The sequence below is a fragment of the Chelonia mydas genome, chromosome 3, assembly GCF_015237465.2.
Source record: "Chelonia mydas isolate rCheMyd1 chromosome 3, rCheMyd1.pri.v2, whole genome shotgun sequence".
In the NCBI taxonomy this organism is placed as follows: Eukaryota; Metazoa; Chordata; order Testudines; family Cheloniidae; genus Chelonia; species Chelonia mydas.
Genome location: NC_057851.1, coordinates 57,251,001 through 57,272,039, shown reverse-complemented (window position 1 = coordinate 57,272,039; position 21,039 = coordinate 57,251,001). Strand labels below are relative to the sequence as shown.

General features: G+C 43.5%; 1 protein-coding gene and 1 long non-coding RNA gene across 4 annotated transcripts in view; one reads left to right on the top strand and one right to left on the bottom strand.

The window, feature by feature from the left end:
* The window catches only part of LOC114018732, a 30,489-nt gene extending 14,424 nt beyond the window's left edge, over positions 1 to 16,065 (bottom strand). For all 3 annotated transcript variants that reach the window (XR_005224616.2, XR_006289452.1, XR_003563995.3), the window contains exons 1-2: positions 15,889 to 16,065; positions 7,288 to 7,430 (exon numbers count right to left, since the gene is read on the bottom strand). This is a non-coding gene — a long non-coding RNA (uncharacterized LOC114018732). The remainder of the gene's footprint in view (positions 1 to 7,287; positions 7,431 to 15,888) is intronic.
* A 47-nt stretch (positions 16,066 to 16,112) lies between these two features.
* Positions 16,113 to 20,618, top strand: LOC102942813 (cytochrome c oxidase subunit 7A2, mitochondrial). Its single transcript, XM_007056803.4, has 4 exons — positions 16,113 to 16,278; positions 18,197 to 18,286; positions 19,769 to 19,853; positions 20,400 to 20,618. The coding sequence occupies exons 1-4, from the start codon at positions 16,261 to 16,263 to the stop codon at positions 20,456 to 20,458; spliced, it is 252 nt and encodes an 83-aa protein (XP_007056865.1). The 5' UTR covers positions 16,113 to 16,260; the 3' UTR covers positions 20,459 to 20,618.
* The last annotated feature ends 421 nt before the right edge of the window (positions 20,619 to 21,039 follow it).

The window sequence follows — 21,039 nt, the reverse complement described above, 5'->3', positions numbered from 1 at the left end:
TTGACAAACCTTAGTTTCTGTTGAAAGGATGCCAGGAAACAAAAGAAATGGCCTTTGAATATCTGTGAAGGTGGAGAAACAGCTGGTTTTTTGGTTGGATGTAAGTGAGCAGGCTGCATGGTGTTGCAACTAAATTGGTTCAGCTCAACTTTTACATGCCAAGTTGGTGAAATATTTTAAATAACATGGTGTTCCTCAGTGGGTCACAGCTGAGAATGCCAAATTCAGGACAAACTGCTGAGAAATGGGGCAGACTCACCCCATACTGGTGGTGGTTCTATCATTATACCATGTAAAGCCAGTAACAAAAGGAAACTTCTGTATCACCACACTGGTTAACAAGAAGCCAAAAACAGTCTTAGGCATTCCAGCCCTTGGCTCACCCCCCAGACACTGGACTTTCTGATGAGTGGTTACTGAAAACCAATGTACTGGGATATAGAGTTCTTCCAATCCCAAGAAATCAGTCACTTAACCAGGTCAATATATATATATATCTCAGATCTGACCCAATAATCATGCTGATGCCAATCCTAAAAATTAAAGATTTTGTAAAAGAAAAGAGTTATAAATGGTTAATAGATCATTATAGGTTATACATACAAGTGATTTCAAAATTCTTATATCGGGTTTGAAGCAGTGATAGAATAACCTGCTAACTTGCAAAAGTCTCTCTGGAATTACCCAAACAGATTGGGGGTCATCAGTCCTTGTTTAAAGCTTCCTTGTTAGAAATCCATTTCAGAGAAATGAAGCATGAAAATGGAGATATCTCAGGGGTCCTTTTATATCCTCTGCCATGTGCATGGAATATTGCTGTCCCAAACAAAGCCCACAGCCCAGGTGCATGGAAAATTACTGGCCCAAGATGGAGTCCAGGGTCAAATGAGCATACCACATGCCCTTCCATGCTTTGATGACTCACAGTGGCAGCCAAACCCATATTTTTTCTGAGGCATCCGCAGGAAAGGCTTAGTGAGTGAAATCAATTTCTTCAACGACCCATTATGAGCTGAGTGCCCTTAATGGGCCATCAGCACATAACTGTCTAGCCCTAGTGTAAATTTATCACGGGGCTGTTACCCAGAAATACAACGTGTAAGATACCAGTATATAGCCAATATTCATAACTTCAGCTACAAAGATGATTCATGCATATAAACAGTATAAGCATACTTAGCAAATCATAACTTTTCCATTGACATCTTACATGGCACACTTTGTACAAGATTTGTTGCAATTGTATAATAGTGGCAATATCAATTATATAAATGGTCATACTCAATCATACAGCATAACAGCTGGGCACAGTGGATCGGCAACCTGATTTCAGTAGTTCTCTAATGAAAAGTGGGAAGGAGGAAGAGATTTGGAGTGCAAGAATCTCAGAACAAAGAGAAGCTATGAGATTGCTACCAGTCTTGTGCATGAGGCTCTAAGATTGTGAAGTCAAACTTTTTAAACAATAGGTGCTTGTAAATTTGGGGACAGACCCTTGATGCCCCTTCTAGTTACTTTCTGCTGCTCAGGGAGTGTCCTAAAAAGGGGAAATCTGTGGAACATGTGGGTGGCATAAAACCTTTTTGCCACTGTTTTCCTCTCCCCAGGCTTATGGAGCAGAAGTTCTTTGGATAGTGTCCCTCTGGGTGCTCCCCAGGTGCCTTTGTTCAAAGATTTTTGCTAACAGTGCCTGTTTGGCCTGCACATGTGCCCTAAGCACCTTCATGCCCCATATCAAGGTTATATGGGGCTGTGCAGGCAAATTGCCTTCAGTTCTTTCTCAATGGCCTTTGGCCTGAGATGGAGCTTCAGGCATGCTCGCTTCACTTATCCCTTGCGTACGTTAGATAGATAGTTGTTGGGGTTTGTTGTTTCTCCTTTGTTTTTTCCCCTTCTTTTGAGGGGTTGTTCTGGACTTTTTCATAATCTGGGATATGTTGACCCCCTGACCTGATCTTATGATCTATGACACTGACTCATGTCTTGAGGGTCATTTTATGCTTACTAGAGGTAAAATGGGAGCATAAGACTGAAAAGCTGTATTGCTTATTAGTTTGGAACATGCACGGTGCGGGTGGAGGGGAGCAAACAGGTGAACATAAGTAAATGGGTATTAAGCTTGCTATAGTTAAGGGCCTATTATATTAGGTTAAAGCTTGGTAGGAGTAGTTATACTAAAGGTTAGGATTTAACTGACTAGTGTATGCCCAAAGTGATAACCCCAGGTCAGATATTTTGCACTCATTTTGAGGGACAAACAAGTAACCACAAACAAGTGTAGTATACCAGAGGATTCCACAAGAAAGGAGTTTTGCGGGGGCTTTAGCAATTAGGTTGCTATGCAATATCTAAGCAGTTAGATAACATTTACATATAGGAATTATTAAGAAATAAGTGATGTAAATCATGAATATTAATGCTTTATGCTTAATTATTGGCACCCTAAAGGTCACATATGGCTAGGCTCAGCTATTGACCTTCTTATATACCATACTGGTCCTTTACCTTGTTTATATCTGTACTATTACCATAAGAAAGGGTATAAAATACCACACAGTTCCCATTTCTTCAGGTTTGTTGTGTACCTGAGACAGTGTAAACTGAATCATGACCTTCCTTCTGATGGGCTTCACATATTTTTCCCTTTCATCTTTATTTCCAATGGTCTCCATAAGTTGTAAATATGCCCAATACATGACTGTAAGTATGAACAATGCAGTAAACCCACTACACTGTACTTATTCTAATTGTTATGTATATTGATTCTTGCCTATGAGTTTAATTATAGTTGTCTGTATTAAATAATGTTTCTCTGTGTGTTTCACCAAATTCCATCTTCTCAATTAACTCTGAGTAGCTGTCTAGGAAAAGAACATGTCATCTGTGACAAGGGCATGTTGCACCCCAATCTGTAATCTTATAAATGTAATAATTGTTCAGGCTACAGGAACGTTGGGCTCCCCAGGCTTTAAGTGCTATCTTTCCTCACAGGAAGCTATCCCAGTTAGCCATGGACACTCTGTGTCTCAGTGGTTTCAGAGACACCCATATACAAGCCAAGTATAAGATCTGCTCCTCATTCAAGAACAGATCTTGTAAAACAGAAAATAAAGTTCAAATTGTTGTTGGAGAAGCAAGCCCTAAGACCACATTTAGTGTCCCATCTACCTCCGGATCCGAGTTACTGAGAGTCTCAAGGGATGCAAATGCTGGTATTCAATCCATCTCTTGGTCTTGGTCACTGAAAGCCTCATGAGACACAGCAACTGTATCCATGCCAGTGTAACCATGCCCATGGTACTGAGACCCTTGCATGCTAAGTCTGTGGGTACCAACAAAAGGATAGGGAGTATCAGATCTCCTTCCAAGAAGTCTTGGTCTCTGACTGAGAAGATGGTTCTGGAGCCCCCAAAAGGGGTACTATTGAGGGTCTGAGTGATCCCAGTACAAGGAAAAAGCCTCAGGCTTCCTCTAAGAGCCAAGCTTCTACTAAATGAGACTCAGTACCAAGACCTCTTCTGCTCTGGGTGCTCATGTCCATACAAGCAGACATTCCACTTAAAAAAGGTCTGTACTATGAGATCTTTCAGTAGACTTGGTACCTTTACCAGATCCCCAGACCACTACATCAGTACCATCATACTCAAGGTGTTTGGTGTCTGATGCACTGAAACATTCTAGACAGGTCCCTACCTCATACTGATGCTGGTCTCCACAGGACTGCACTTAACTCCCACTTATGTATCAGTACCACAAAAGTTTAGATATTCAAAGCATCTTGTTGTGTCAGATCAGCCAGAATCTCAGTTACTTACTGGTATTGGACACTTATCTGCACTGATATCTTCTGGGTCACTGACTCTGCATTTTTCATTGAGATCTCCTTTTATACTGATGTCAGCCATCCAGGGTGTACAGTTATCATCCCCTCTGGAATCCATTGACCATAAGTCTTCTGATTCTGCACTGCTCACAAAAGGTTTCTTTGTTCTACAGTCGACCATAATCACTCCCAGTACTGGGTGCTCCCTTTTGGCCTCTCCTCTGCCCAAGGGTATTGTGACTGGGTGTGTACATGGGCCACACTGAGAATGCCACACTCAGGGCAGACAGCAAAAGATAGGGCAGACACTCCCCAAAACTGGTGGTTTATTCTATAATTAGAGTCATCAAACCAGTAACAAAAGTGCTCCTGTAGCACCCTACTTTTAACTACAAGCCAAATACAGTCCCCTTTAGGCATTCCAGCCCTTGGCTCCCATCTAGACAGCCAAGTCTAATATAGTGAGGGGTTATTCACCGTATATGTGGTTCTTTCTAATCCCAAAGGATCAGACACATTACCCACCAGGTCAAATACACACTTACAGACTATCCTTATTAACTAAATCTAAGATTTATTAATCAAAGAAAGAAGAGAGTTATAAATGGTCACAATATCAATATACATATGAATGAGTAAAACGTCCTTAGTTAAGTTTCAGAGTAGAGATGCTGAGGCTGCTGATTTGTAAAAGTCTCTCTCGACTCAATCCACAGGGTTATAGTCCAATAGGCAGTTCAGGTGTAGAGTCTGTCAGAATTTTTCCATGAGAATTCCAGAATAATCCAAGTAACTACTGGGAGATCTCGGTCCTAGGGCTTAGACTTTCCCTGTTAAAGTTTAAGCAGACCTGAGATGAAAGGATCAGACCCGCAGTTTCTCTAGTTCTCTAGCAGGCTGACAAGCCTCCTCACAGCAATCATCACCAGGGCTTTCCTCTGAGGAAGAATAGGCTATGCAAATAGTCTGTGGACCGTTGCTTCACACTTATCTTCTATTTCCTATGCATACCCAAGTAAACTAGTTACACTTATTCACATAAGGCAATTAGCTGATCCTTCATTATACCAGAGATAGTTAAACTGAAGATAACATAAATTAATATTAATTTCCTGCAGTATCTCACATCTTTGTTCTTAAAATTAATTGATCACATTTGCATACATAATATCAGGCAATTAAGACATGAAAGGGAATTAGCATCTAAAAGATAATTTGGTTACATTGTTAAACTTCTAACAGGACACAGGTAAACACAGTCAAATATACTTAGCAACTATTCTTTGTTTCTAATACTACAAATGAATGGGTTAATGATGCTGGTCTAGTACATCTCTCTGAAATTCACATATGAGTGAACTGTCCTGATACAATTGTAATGCCTCTTGTTAAGTTGTTACGGGTAATACACAGGTTGGCTGGTCTGCCCATGTCACAGGTATTCCCAAAGAGCAAGGTGCCCACTGTCAAGGTTCCTTCCCCACTCTGAACGCTAGGGTACAGATGTGGGGACCTGCATGAAAAACCTCCTAAGCTTATCTTTACCAGCTTAGGTCAAAACTTCCCCAAGGTACAAAATATTCCACCCTTTGTCCTTGGATTGGCCGCTACCACCACCAAACAAATACTGGTTACTGGGGAAGAGCTGTTTGGAAACGTCTTTCCCCCCAAAATACTTCCCAAAACCTTGCCCCCCACTTCCTGGACAAGGTTTGGTAAAAAGCCTCACCAATTTGCCTAGGTGACTACAGACCCAGACCCTTGGATCTTAAGAACAATGAACAATCCTCCCAACACTTACACCCTCCCTTTCCTGGGAAATGTTGGATAAAAAGCCTTACCAATTTGCATAGGTGACCATAGACCCAAACCCTTGGATCTGAGAACAATGAAAAAGCATTCAGTTTTCTTACAAGAAGACTTTTAATAGAAATAGAAGTAAATAGAAGTAAAGAAATCACCTCTGTAAAATCAGGATGGTAGATACCTTACAGGGTAATTAGATTCAAAACATAGAGAACCCCTCTAGGCAAAACCTTAAGTTACAAAAAAGATACACAGACAGAAATAGTTATTCTATTCAGCACAATTCTTTTCTCAGCCATTTAAAGAAATCATAATCTAGCACGTACCTAGCTAGATTACTTACTAAAAGTTCTAAGACTCCATTCCTGGTCTATCCCCGGCAAAGACAGAATATAGACAGACTGAGACCCTTTGTTTCTCTCCCTCCTCCCAGCTTTTGAAAGTATCTTGTCTCCTCATTGGTCATTTTGGTCAGGTGCCAGCGAGGTTACTTTTAGCTTCTTAACCCTTTACAGGTGAGAGGAGCTTTCCCCTGGCCAGGAGGGATTTCAAAGGGGTTTACCCTTCCCTTTATATTTATGACACCCACCTATGTCAACTAGAGATAATGGTCTTTCCTTATCTCGACAAGGTCCTATTGGCAGTACAAAGGGCAGTATAGGCCTCTGACTCAACCTTGAAAAGTCCATTTTGACCCCATTATAGCAGATATATTTCACAGAAACTTCTCTGGATGTTGTGACAGCAAGGGCTTAACTACTTACGGACAACTTAGTGATCCTAAGAAATCTCATTTCAAAAATTCAGATAAGTCCTCAAACCTCAGCAAGAAATTGTCTCCAATTACTATGTCATGTGGCAGCTTGCACTTTAATAACTCAATATGCCAGGTTACATCTTCAATGACTCCAGGAATTGCCCAGGATGGTTTATGTACTGAACAAGCACAATCTGGACAAACAGGTGTCTGTTTCCCATCAGGTTCTGGAGTCACTGAATTGGTAGAAGGACCCCTCCATTCAGGCTTTCATCCAGGCTCCTCCTACCATTGTTATAACATCAGATACGTCCCTCTTGGAATGATGGGGGCGCATCTGGGATCACACACCATCCAGGGCAAATAGTGTCCCCAAAAGCATCTTCTTCACATCAACCTTTTAGAACTGAGAGCAGTCAATAATTCTTTTATTCATTTACTTTCCTTGATCAGAGTCAAATCTATCAAGCTCATGAGACACAACAGGGCTTGCATGTTCCACATCAGTCATCAAGGTGGTGCTCACTCTTCCTCATTTTGTGCCAAAGCAATAAAACTCTGGAAATAGTCATCGCTGCTTCCTACCTCCCTGGTACACCGAATACCATGGCCAACAACCTCTGCAGACATTTCTCCCAGAATTATGAATGGTAATTTTGGGGTTTCCAGATGTGGACCTTTTTGCAATTGCCGCAAACACAAAGTGCAAGAAATTTTGCTCCAGATGGGGACTAGACCCTCAGTCATCCGAGGATGCCTTCCTTATTCATGGACAATGGGTCTTCTTTATACACATCTACCAACACCGTTACTTTTGAAAGTACTGAACCAGATCAAGCAGGAGAGGGCCAAAGTCATTTTAATTGCAGTGACTTGGCCAAGACAAGTTTGGTATCCCTACCTCATTTGGCTTGCTTCTTGTCCACCACTGAGACTTCCAACTGGTTTTCATCTGTTGTCTCAGAATGCCAGTCAGGTGCATCACCCTAATCTGGAAATACTGCAACTTCAGGCATGGGTCCTCGATGATTCTTGAGAGACTCCCTGTTCAACATTGGTGAAACAGGTTTTGTTAAACAGTAGAAAAGCATCTACACAACATATTTACGTTAAGAAATGGAAGATCTTTCCTCTCCAGTGTACCAGTTGACAAGTTTCTCCTGTTCGTTCTCTTTCCACCATCCTAGACTACCCATTAGAACTGAAAAGATCAGGTCTTACTATTAGTTCCTTCAAGGTTCTCTTGGTGGCTATAACAGCAGTTCATTCACCTGTCAAAGGCTTTTTGGTTTTTACCCACCCCACAATGTCAACACTCCTCAGAGGACTGACGAATCTTCTTCCACAGCTTAGAAAATCTACTTCAATACAGGACTTGAACATTGTCATTAATTGCTTTATGAAAAACTTCTTTGAACCATTAACCATGATTGTTGTTTCATCTAACCACGAAAACTGCTTTGTTGGTGGTCATCACATCTGCCAGGAATATAGGAGGAGTGGGGATTTTAATGGCAGATTCCCACCCCTCTATGGTATTTTTCAAGGAAAAGATCACATTAGAACCACATTGTAAGTGTCTATCTAAGGTGTCTTCTGAATTTCATATTAATCAGACCGTTTGTTTTACAGTTTTTTCCCCAAAACACCATCGGCGTAGGCAGGAAGCTGCCTTTCAGACTTTGGATGTCAGAAGGGCATTAGCCTTCTATCTGTACAGAATCAAACAATTCAGAGAGTTTCTCAGACTGTTTATTTCAATTATGGACAGATCCAAATCTCCACCCAAAATACAGCCAAGGTGGATTTCAGGATGTATTATCTCATATTACAATTCTGCCAACATTCAACCTCCTCCTAGTGTGCTAGCCCATTCTACATGGTCTCATTCTACTTCTGTAGCATTACTTAAGGATGTTCCAGTTGCAGAAACTTACAGAGCTGCAATCTGGATGTCAGTGCATACTTTCTCCAAGCACTGTGCTTTGGTTCATGCCTCTAGATCAGATGCTGCAGTTGGCAATGCAGTTCTGTCTTCAGTGTTAGACACTTCTACGAAGCCCCCTTCTCCCTGTGGGAATGCTGCTTGAGAGTCACCTGCTGTGGACTGACATAGGACATTATTCGAAGAAGAAGAGGTTACTCACTTTGTGCAGTAACTGGAGTTACTGGAGATATGTCCCCCTATGTGTACTCCATTACCCACCCTCCTTCCCCTATGCTTCCTCTGTGGGACTTTGTGACAGAGAAGGAACAAAGGATGATTTGCCCATGCAGCCCAAGTATAGGGAATGAGGATGTGTAGGGAGCATGCACAGGTTAAATGGGCACTGTTACCAAAAATCTCTGATCAAAGGCACATTGGAGCTCGTGTGCACCTGAAGTGGAGCACCCATAGGGGGACACATCTCAAAAAAAAATTCCAGTTACTGCATAAGATGAGTAACCTCTTCTTTTCCAATAATCTGAATAAATCTAATATTTTTTGTTTATCCATTTTATTTCATCTTCTATGTTGTAAGCTTTTGTTCTTGTAAACAGTGTTGTTACATGATGAAGCACAGTGAAGGAAAATTATTGTTATAATTAAGGGTATCACTTCTTACAGCATCTCTTAGAAGCATATTACCCATGTGACCTAGTCTGTTTAGCGACGTAAGGGCATATTGTCTTAAATTTAGCCTCAGACTTGTCCCTGTAAGGCAATGGTTCCCAACCTCTTCCTCTTGAGGCTGTGTTCCGTTCAAAATATGCTGTGATGGACAGAAGTTGTAAATAGATAGCATGCCTAAAAAAGAATAACAATCATGCAGGTCCAGATTTGTTTGGGGTGGTAGCAGCTTTTATATGCCAAGCTGAAAATGTCAGTGATTCACCTGAAAATATTGAAGCAAGGATTCCAACAGGAATCTGTTCTTGGCCCAATTCTATTCAGAACCTTTCACAATGGAACAGAACATAAAATAATTGCTGGTCAAATTTGCAGATGACACAGATTGGTTGAGTGGTAAATAATAAGAATAGGTTGGTTCTACGAGTGATTTAGTCAGCTGGACTCTTTTGAACAACATATTTTGATGCAGCCAAATGCAAGGTCATATTGCGACAGACATGGAGCTGATATGTCATCATTTTGATGAATACTGTATGCAATCTAGTCTTTGAGAAACTGTAAAATTATCAGTATTGCCAATCCCAAAGGTTCAATAATCATGAGTCAGACTCACAAAAAAAATATAGTTTGGTTTGTTTTGATTTTTGAAGTCTCCTTGTCGTGTGTGTGTGTGAGAGAGAGAGAGAGAATTCGTGTTATGCTCCTAAATTTATTAAGATGATTTTGGTATTAGCTCTCCCACCACATCTGCCCAGCCTCCCCTCTGCTATTCCAGCACACATTAGCTCTGCTCATTCTCCCCCACCCCCAAAAGGCTTTATTAGAAATGTTTAAGGTACAGTGTTTCACACTCTTGACATGCTCTGCTCATTCTGAGTAGTGAAGTAGCCCTCTAGTGGCTTTGATAGCATATGCATCGCACAGATCAAATTTTAAGGTTTCAGAGTAGCAGCCGTGTTAGTCTGTGTCATAAATATAAAGGGAAGGGTAAACACCTTTAAAATCCCTCCTGGCCAGAGGAAAAACCCTTTCACTTGTAAAGGGTTAAGAAGCTAGGATAACCTCGACGTTCTCAGCCACCCCAGGACTGACTGAACAGGCATACCACTCCATTGACACAGGTAATGCTCACCCAATTAAAGTCCAACCTTACCAGGTGTCTCCTCAAGCTAAAACTGCTATAGAACGGGAGATCCAGGATATGTTAGTGATGGGGGTAATCCGCCCCTCTGGCAGTGCGTGGGCATTTCCAGTGGTTCTAGTTCCCAAACCAGATGGGGAGATACGTTTTTGCGTGGACTACTATAAGCTAAATGCTGTAACTCGCCCCGACAACTATCCAATGCCACGCACAGATGAACTATTAGAGAAACTGGGACGGGCCCAGTTCATCTTTACCTTGGACTTAACCAAGGGGTACTGGCAGGTACCGCTAGATGAATCTGCCAAGGAAAGGTCAGCCTTCACCACACATGTCGGGCTGTATGAATTTAATGTACTCCCTTTCGGGCTGCGGAATGCACCTGCCACCTTCCAAAGACTTGTAGATGGTCTCCTAGCGGGATTAGGAGAATATGCAGTCGCCTACCTTGACGATGTGGCCATATTTTCGGATTCCTGGGCAGAACACCTGGAACATCTACAAAAAGTCTTCGCGCGCACAAGGGAGGCAGGACTAATTGTTAAGGCTAAGAAGTGTCAAATAGGCCTAAACAGAGTGACTTACCTTGGACATCAGTTGGGTCAAGGAACTATCAACCCCCTACAGGCCAAAGTGGATGCTATTCAAAAGTGGCCTGTCCCAAAGTCAAAGAAACAGGTTCAATCCTTCTTAGGCTTGGCCGGTTATCACAGACGATTTGTACCGCAATACAGCCAAATCGGCACCCCACTGACCTAACCAAAAAGAAACACCCAAATGCCGTTCAGTGGACCAAAGAGCGTCAGAAGGCCTTTAACCAGCTTAAAGCGACACTCATGTCTGACCCTGTACTAAGGGCCCCAGACTTTGACAAACCGTTCCTAGTATCCACAGATGAGTCCAAGTGTGGTGTGGGAGCAGTTTTAATGCAGGAAGGACTGGATCAAGAATTCCATCCTGTAGCGTTTCTCAGCAAGAAGCTGTCTGAGAGGGACAGCAACTGGTCAGTCAGTGAAAAAGAATGTTATGCCATTGTCTAGGCTCTGGAAAAGCTACGCCCATATGTTTGGAGACAGCGTTTGCGCCTGCAAACCGACCATGCTGCGCTACAGTGGCTTCATACCGCCACGGGAGATAACAAAAAACTTATTCAGTGGAGTTTAGCTCTCCAAGATTTTGATTTTGACATCCAAGACATCTCAGGAGCTTCTAACAAAGTGGCTGATGCACTCTCCCGTGAAAGTTTCCCAGAATCAACTGGTTAAAATCGTCCTTGAGATGTGGAAAATATTGTTAGCCTTTATATACTTGGTAGTATATTAAGAGGTGCATGTGTCTTATTAACTCTGTTTTCTCCTAGAGCTCCAGGAAGAAATCACAGCCAGCGTTTCACCCTAGCTGAGATTTGGGGGGCGTGTCATAAATATAAAGGGAAGGGTAAACACCTTTAAAATCCCTCCAGGCCAGAGGAAAAACCCTTCACCTGTAAAGGGTTAAGAAGCTAGGATAACCTCGCAGGCACCTGACCAAAATGACCAATGAGGAGACAAGATACTTTCAAAAGCTGGAGGGGGTGAGAAACAAAGGCTCTCTCTGTCTGGGTGATGCTTTTGCTGGGGACAGAATAGGAACGAAGTCTTAGAACTTAGTAAGTAATCTAGCTAGATATGCGTTAGATTCCGATTTCTTTAAATGGCTGAGAAAATAAGCTGTGCTAAATGGAATGTAGATTCCTGTTTTTGTGTCTTTTTGTAACTTAAGGTTTTGCCTACAGGGATTCTCTATATTTTGAATCTGATTACCCTGTAAGGTATTTGCCATCCTGATTTTACAGAGGTGATTCTTTTACTTTTTCTTCTATTAAAATTCTTCTTTTAAGAATCTGATTGCTTTTTCATTGTTCTTAAGATCCAAGGGTTTGGGTCTGTGTTCACCTATGCAAATTGGTGAGGATTTTTATCAAGCCTTCCCCAGGAAAGGGGGTGTAAGGGTTGGGAGGATTTTGGGGGGAAAGATGTTTCCAAACGGGCTCTTTCCCAATTATATACCTGTTAGACATTTGGTGGTGGCAGCGATAAAGTCCAAGGGCAAAAGGTAAAATAGTTTGTACCTTGGGGAAGTTTTAACCTAAGCTGGTAAAAGTAAGTTTAGGTGGTTTTCACACAGGTCCCCACATCTGTACCCTAGAGTTCAGAGTGGGGAAGGAACCTTGACAGTCTGTATCTGCAAAAAGAAAAGGAGTATTGTGGCACCTTAGAGACTAACAAATTTATTTGAGCATAAGCTTTCATGAGCTGCAGCTCACTTCATCGGATGCCTATACATGTCTAAAATTGTTCAGCACCTATATTTTCAGACTAAAAGTCCCCTCGGCACATAAGTTTCTGCCTCTGGGCACAGAATCATAGGACTGGAAGGGACCTCAATAGGTAATCTAGTCCAGTCTCCTGCACTCAGGGCAGGACTAAGTAATAAGCAGACCATTCCTGACAGGTGTTTGTCTAACCCAGGGGCTTCCAAACTGTGGGCTGCAGCCCAAAGGCGGGCCACACCACATTCCGGGGTGATCCGCCAGCGCAACTGCTCCAGTCAAGCTCTTAGTAAATCTTTAACTCCACATAACTCTGAAATCTAAGTAAAAGCTATATAAAAGTAACATTTTGAGCTGTGTATGTTGGACAGAGTACAGAAAAAACTTTATTAAAAAAACCCAACAAGCTGCAATATGTCAATTTTAATTCTTGCAAGTACAATGGTGAGTTTCCCTGCAAGGTAACCTACCAACATACACACAGTATACCATTTACAACTGTAAAAAGTGGCAAGCAGTATTTCAGTCTGACACGGAGTCATTTATTTTTGGGTGCACTGCAATGTTCCCTCTAATTTTTGACAGTCCATGTGCACAAAAAATTTCTTCTGTGCAAATTATTGTGCTTCTGTCCAAATTTTTGTGCGCGCGGTGTTTCACTGTGTGCGCGGGGTTTAGGATCTGTGTGCGCGCACACACGCGCACAGCTTAGACGGAACAGTGGTGTACTGGTGGAGAAGATAAGGAAAGTCCGGACCATCAGAGCTACACCAAATGAGCCACCCCCCCCAAAAAAAGAAAATAGTAAGAAAGTATGATGACACATACTTGAAGTTTGGTTTCTCCTTTACCGTATTGGATGAGTACCCCTTGTCTCTGTGTGTTATAACTGTTGTTTTATATTTTTATTTACAATATTTGATTGTTTTCTAATTATCGTGTTCAAAGTTGGAGAACTATTTTGTTTTTAAATCAACAAATAATAACACAATGTGTTTTTTAACAATTTTGTAAACTTTGTTGCTTGTTGTTCAGTTTTACATATTATACAGTTATGCCTTATGGTAGGTTCGTCTAGGCCAGGGGTGGGCAAACTACGGCCCGCAGGCCCCACGCCGCTCTCAGAAGCGGCTGGCACCACGTCCCTGTGGCCCCAGGGGCCGGACGGGGGGCAGAGGGCTCCATGCGTTGCCCTTGCCTCCAGGCACCGCCCCCCGCAGCTCCCACTGGCTGGAAAGGGGAACCACAGCCAATGGGAGCTTCGGGGGAGATACCCGGAGGCACGGCAAGGGCAACGCTCTGAGTCCTGTGCCCTCCATCCCCCAGGGGCTGCACAGGGACGTGGTTCCGGACGCTTCCCAGAACGGTGCAGTGTGGGGCCAGGGCAGGCATGCAGAGAGCCTGCCCTGGCTCCAGTGTGCGTCACTGCCACCCTGGTGCTGCTTTAGGTAAGCGGCACCGTGCCGGAGCCCGAACCGCTCCTGCACTCCGCACCCCTCCTGCACCCCAACCCCCTTCTCTGAGCCTCCTGCTGCATCCCAACCCCCTGCCCTGAGCCCCCTGTCCCATCCTGCACCCAAACTCCCTGCCCTGAGCCCTGTCGCACCCCGCATCCCTTCTGCACCCCAACCCCCTGCCCTGAGCCTCCTCCCGCAGTCCGCACTCCTCCTGCACCCCTGCCCTGAGCCCCCTCCTGCACCGCAACCCCCTTCCCTGAGCCCCCTCATACACCCCACACCCCTCCTCTGCCCCAATCCCTTGCCCCGAGCTCCTTCCTGCACACCACACCCTCTCCCACACCCCACAATCCCTCCCACACCCCTGCCCCGGCCCTGCATAAAATTTCCCCACCCATATGTGGCCGTCAGGCCAAAAGGTTTGCCCACACCTGGTCTAGGCTATATTTCCCTAGTTTGCTTCGGAGAAGGTTGTGAGACAGTATCAAAAGCTTTACTAAAATCAAGATATATTTTTTTACTGCTTCCTCTCCATCCACAAGGCTTGTTACCCTGTCAAAGAAAGCTACTAGGTTGGTCTGACATGATTTGTTCTTGACAAATCCATGTTGACTGTTACTTATCACCTTATTATCTTTTAGGACCTGGTGTCTGCAAACTGATTGCTTGATTATTTGCTCTACTATCTTTCCAGGTACTGAAGTTAAAGATAACTATTCTGTAATTCCCCAGGTTGTCCTTATTCCCCTTCTTATAGACTGACACTATATTAGCCGTCTTCCAGTCCTCGAAATCTCTCGTGTTTTCCATGAGTTTTCCAAGATAATCGATAATGGCTCAGATATTTCCTCAGTCATCTTGAGTATTCTAGGATGTACTTCATCAGGCCCTGGTGACTTGAAGACTGTCTAAAACTATGACTAAACTGGAAATTGAACAACAAAAATTTTCCTTTCAGACACCCCCCCCACCGAAAGACAAAAGTTTTGCTGTGACAAGCGCCAGTGTGAACAGTGCATTGTCGGCAGGGGCACTCTCCTGCTGACAATGCAAATGCCGCTTGTTGGGGATGGAAGTTTTTTTGTCAGCAGGAGAGCCGACAAACAGCGGCTACATTGCATGCCTTTTACATGGCTGTTGCAACACAGCCACGTCGCTAAACTCTGTGTAGTGTAGACACAGCCTAAGTAATTTAACTTTTTCTTTCCCTAGTTTAGCTTCAGATCCTACTTCATTTTCACTGGCATTCACTACATCAGGTCAATACTAACCTTTTTGGTGAAAACTAAAACAAAAAAGTAATTTAGTACTTCTGCCATTTCCAGTTACTGTCTTTCCTCCCTTTTGAGTAATGGCCCTACCTTGTGCATTGTTTTCCTCTTGTTTCTAATGTATTTGTATAATGTTTTCTTGTTACCCTTCACATCTCTAGCTAGTTCCCAGGGGATGCTCGACCCTGGCCCCACCTCCCCATCCACCCCTTCCCCCTGCCTGCCTCTTCCCACCCCTGACCCCCCTACCCCCCAGCGCCTCCAGCATGCTGCTGAACATCCGATCTGCGGAATGGAGGGGGAGGCACTGACCGGCCGGGTCCTTGGTGGGCAGGAGGCACCGGGGGGAGGGGGAGGCACTGATCCACGGGGTTGCCAGTGCGTGCTGAGCATGCAGTATTTTTTTTCCCCACGGATGCTGAACTCTAGTACTGTGTCCAGTTCTGGGCACCACATTTCAGGAAGGATGAGGACAAACTGGAGAGTGTCCAGAGACGAGCGACAAAAGTGTTTAAAAGTCTAGAAAACATGACTGCCGAGGGAAGATTGGAAAAACTGGATTTGTTTAGTCTGGAGAAGAGAAGACTGAGGGGCGGCACGATAACAGTTTTCAAGTACATAAAAGGTTGCTACAAGGAGGAGGGAGAAAAAGACCTCTGGGAATAGGACAAGAAGCAATGGGCTTAAATCGCAGCAAGGGCGGTTTACCTTGGCCATCAGGGAAAGCTTCCTGTCAGGGCGGCTAAGCGCTGGCATAAATTACCTAGGGAGGCGGTGGACTCGCCCTCAGTGGAGACTTGTAAGAGCAGGCGGGGCAAACACTGCGAAGCCGCCCCGCCCCACTACCATATACTCCGCATTGCGCAGGCGTCGGAGCCCGGAGGCGACACCGACGGGAGGGCGGGTACCACATGACTAGCGACGCTCTAGGAGTTTAATAGAGCCGCTCTAGCCACTTCCCCTTCCTCTCTATAGGAGGCTTGCGTTTGCGTAGGAGCGGGCTGTGGCCGGCCGCAGCCGAGCGATTTCCGCTTCCGGTGTCCTTGTTTCCCGGTGCGAGGTGAAGGGACCAGAGCCAAGATGCTGCGGAACCTGCTGGTGAGCGCGGCCGGGTCTCCCCGGGGGTGGGCGCAGCTCGGCCCCGCGCGTCTCCTCTCCCCGCCGCAGCGTCCCCTGCCCCTCAGCTGCCCGGGCGGCTCCCTGGGTCTCTCCCGCCGGCCAGGCCTCGCCGCGCTGTGGGCTGTTCCTGGGGCTCCCCTGGCGGAGCGCAGCGAGCGGCCTGGCGCCCCGAGGGCTGCAGGGGAGCCCTGCCCCGCCTCCCTGACCGTGAGCGGCCCCGGGGGCCCGCCGTTCGCCCGGCGGCGGTTGCGGCGCGCTCCGGGGGAGCCGGCGGCTCTGAGGAAGGCCCTTGCTAGGGTGCCGCAAGGTCACGCTGGCTCTTCCCTCGGCCCGTGGGGACGTCGGCCCGACATCGCCGTCCGCGCAAAACAGCGGGAAGCGCCGCAGTTGGGGCTTATGTAGGCAGCCGCAGCCTGCTGTCGCCTTTGCTTTTTTGTCCGCGGCTGCCCGTTGAGCTGAAATGAACCTTTGAGAAACAGCCTGGGTGCAGCGCTCTGCCCCGTGGTGTCACGGGCAAGATCGATTTAACATGACTGCTTAATCCGTTATGACTCCAGTAGATACAGTTTTCAAATAATGACTGCCTTCTCCTTAGTGGTGCTTAGGCACTGGTTTTTAAGGGTTAAATAGTCTTCAGTCTTAAAAATGGAAGAGCATCTGTTGTCCCTTCTGCTTATTAAGGTTAGGGTTTTCTGAGGGGCTCCATTGCTATGGGATGGGTTTCCCAGGTAAATTAAATATCTGCATGAAGGTCTGTGATGGAAAAGCTCTATCAAAAGGGATGGAGGGTCTTGCATCTTGTGAAGATGGGAAGACTCTGGACATGACTCTTTCGGAAGTTCATTCCATAGCAAGATCCTCTTTCATTATCTCAATCTGTCACACATTTAATTCTGAGCTTTGTAAGCTGCATTCTCCTGGAGGAATTTAGCCATCTAGGCAGGCTGTTGGTGGGGATGCACTTTCTGGTTCAAGGTTTCAAACTGCCAACTAAGGCAGACACTACAGTTAGAGGAAGTGTAGCAAAGAGGTGAACGTTTACAGCACAGTTAAATAGCTTTGCAGCCCAAGTCAGCTGACAGTGGCCAGCCGCAGGTGTTCAGTGAGGTAAACATAACCTTGGTGTCTTCTCTTTTCTTCTAGAGGTCCTATGTGTACAGTGGAGATGAGGGAATACAGGATAGATCTGAGACTTGGGGTGTATTTTGAGGGACAAGATGCAGTTGGTATTACCATCTTTGAGCCCTGTGGGAGATAAATAATTTGAGCCATTGTAGTAATGGGTCATCACTCCATCTGTGTCATGTAAGGGGATCAGCAGTGGTTTGGTCAGTTGTCAAGGCCAGAATGGTTGAGTACCTAACTCAAAAATGACTGAATGAATTTTGGTCAGACGTTGGGCTGAGATCATTTGAAAGGTGACTTTAATAGAAAGCTATGAGCAAGATAAAATTTTTGCAGTTCGTGTAGCTTTTTCTGTCAGAGCTATGGTAATTAAATGAGATTCTAGGCTTGTGTAATCTTAGGACTCAGCGCAACAAAATTAAACTGATTAAGATTGTTGTTTTTCTTTAGTGCTGCAGCATAAGCCTAGTCTTTGGCACAGAAGAGAAGAAACAGAGGGCATGCAACTATAGCTTCTGCTTTTACCAGTTAAACAGTAATCGTTTGTTGGAGTGGAAATAAAACAAAAAACACCCTGAATCTCTTCCATAAAACTTGAGTCCTCCAGTTGACTAGTCTTAATATTATGCATTTCCCAAGTTTCGGAAAGCTAAGACCCCCTCATCATTGTAATTTTAGAAATATGTGTAAGCCGTAAATAGTTAGGAAAACTTTCACTTCAGTGTGGATAAGTATAACTAGCTTTTTAAAGTGCTATATGTTGTAATTGTAGGCTCTTCGGCAAATTTCCCAGAGGACCATAAGCACTGCTTCACGCAGACAAGTTGCGAACAGAGTTCCAGAGAAGCAGAAGCTTTTTCAGGTATTGAATAGGCATGATCAATGTGTAATTTTATAGCAAATAGAAAAGACTTTGATAGACTATATCGATATTTTGTGCAGTTCTTTGATTCTAGCATTTAATTAGATAGTTTAGAGGAATAAGTAGAGAAGATCTACTTTCACATTTTAAATGGGAATAACTTGGAAAACTTATATTTCAAATTGACTAAGCAGTGTTCATGTTATTGAAGTGCTCTGTACATGGAAGAAGGTGCATCTTTTGACTTGTCAACTGTTGTACAATCTGACTGCTTGAGTGATTGTGTTACATGGTTTAAAATATATGAATTTGTTTCACTTTCTTGAACTAGCCTTCTGATGGGATAAATGAAATAGTTCCAGGTACAAAAAGTGTGTTCATAGAACAAATGAAAAGTAGAAAACGTATGGGAGAAAACAAATACTTAGGTCTCCATTCATCTGAAGAAGTGGTTTTTGACCCATGAAATCTTATGCCCAAATAAATCTGTTAGTCTTTAAGGTGCCACCGGACTCCTTGTTGTTTTTGTAAATACTTAGGTAGTGCATGTGAAAAAGCATCACACAGCAAATTCACTACTTACTGATGTATTTCTATAGTTAAAGGATTGTGGGGTTTTTAATGCTTAGCCTGTAGCCATACCAACATAAACTTTATACATATCAAATCTCCTAAAATAGGCCAGATTGAGCCTGCTCAGAACTTGGATGGGGCAAGTCCCAGGAGAAGACTTATAGAAAGTGGTATTAGAGACTCAGCCGGAGGTATGGTTTCCACCTGAATTAATATCCCAACATAGTGGTGGAAGTAGGACTTCCTGTTAGACTGCTGTCTTTTGGATGATTGGGGCATTGATTGCTTGTGGCACTCTTACAAGACGAGGAGTATCCTAGCCCAAACCTTAATTTGAGTGACTGCTCTTCCTACCTAAGCTCCCATGTCATTTCAGTTGGTGAAATTCTACAATTCTCATTCTAAAGAAAACTCATCTAGGGAGTTCTGGCACTAAACATTCTGCCGCATTCCACTGCACAAGTGCCATCATTTGCACTGGATAAAATTCTATTAAAGTTTGCAAAGCACCTTGGGGGCTGCATATTTTGTGGATGAAAGATGCTATATTAACATAATGTACTGATATAATAGGATGAAAGATGCTGAGATTTGCAACTTCCAAATAACCTTAACATCAGAATGTAGTATCTAACTTTTGATTCAAAAACAGAACTTGAAGGACAAGATTGACTCTTAAGTTACTGACTTAAAAAATATGTGGGAACATACTGGCTAAAAAGGATTCTTCAAAAAGAATGAAAACTAACAATATTTGGAAAGAATGATATGGCTACCTAGCTCTCAAAAATAATTATTTGTAGGTCATGTAATATTTGGTAAATTTAGAATATCTAAAATGAACAACTTAAACAGCATGCACATAAGATTATTCATGTTCCTATTTTTTTATTATTATTTTCCAATTAGGAGGATAATGGAATGCCAGTGCATCTTAAGGGTGGACTAGCAGATGGTTTGCTGTATAGAACCACCATGGCTCTAACGGTTTTTGGTAAGGTTTGACAGAAAACTGTATTATTAAACAGTTATATTTCTTGTGTAACCTGAAAAGTAGTTGTCTTAAAATGTGAATGGCAAGTCGTGTGCGTGCGCGCGTGCATGTGCACTCATGTTAAAAGCACTCCATAATAAGGCCAAGCAAAGTGTTGTTAGACTGTAAATTCAAAAAACTTTAAGCTTAGGTTGAAACTGAAACAATCTTTTGAAAGCCTGATTTAACCTGTCTGTTAGGAGTACTCACCACATAAATACAACTTCATGTGTTTTCTTTATATAAAAAATAAAATTACCCTAAAGCTGCTCCTGAAAAGAGAAGCAAAGGTAAAATTTCATTGGTAAAAACTTTTCGGTGCTCCAAGCGAAGGTTGAGTTGAGGCTCTAGATAACTTCACTTGCTGTGAGGTTTAGGTCAGGTCTGTCTCTTAACTGGATCCTACATACTGCAAGAAAGTCTTTGCTTTACAAAGTCTCAAACTTGCAGCTCAATTTGTATGTGTACCTTTCTGTAAACTTTATCTTTTGTCTCTTTCCATTTCAGGAACATGCTACGCTGTTTATGAGCTGTTTGTAGCTGCAATGCCCAAGAAAGTGAAATGATTCCGGTTTACAAGATGCCTCCTTAATTAACATCGTTGTCCAATTTCACATAATTCTTCAGGGATCTTGCTTGTCCTTGTCATCAATGGTTGATTTCATGTTTGGGATCAATATTTATTGTAACATGTTAACTGCAACCAATAAAGCAGTTTTTACATGATTTTGTGGTAATCTAAATCTGTCAAACACGTTCTACATACTCAGAGTTCTGATTCCTAACAGTGAATTCGTATTTATTAAGTGTGACTAATTGTGTTCATTATGGTAAGTACTCTGCTTAAACAGAACTCATCTTGCGTATAAATTGCAAGAAAGAGAGAACATAAGAATGGCCCTCCTGGGTCAGACCAAAGGTCCATTTAGCCCAGTATCCTGTCTTCCGACAGTGGCCAGTGCCAGGTGCCCCAGAGGGAATGAACAGAACAGGTAATCGTCAAGTGATCCATCCCGTTGCTCATTCCCAGCTGCTGGCAAACAGAGGCTAGGGACACCATTCCTGCCCATCCTGGCTTATAGCCATTGATGGACCTATCCTCCATGAATTTATCTAGTTCTTTTTTGAACTCTGTTACATTCTTGAC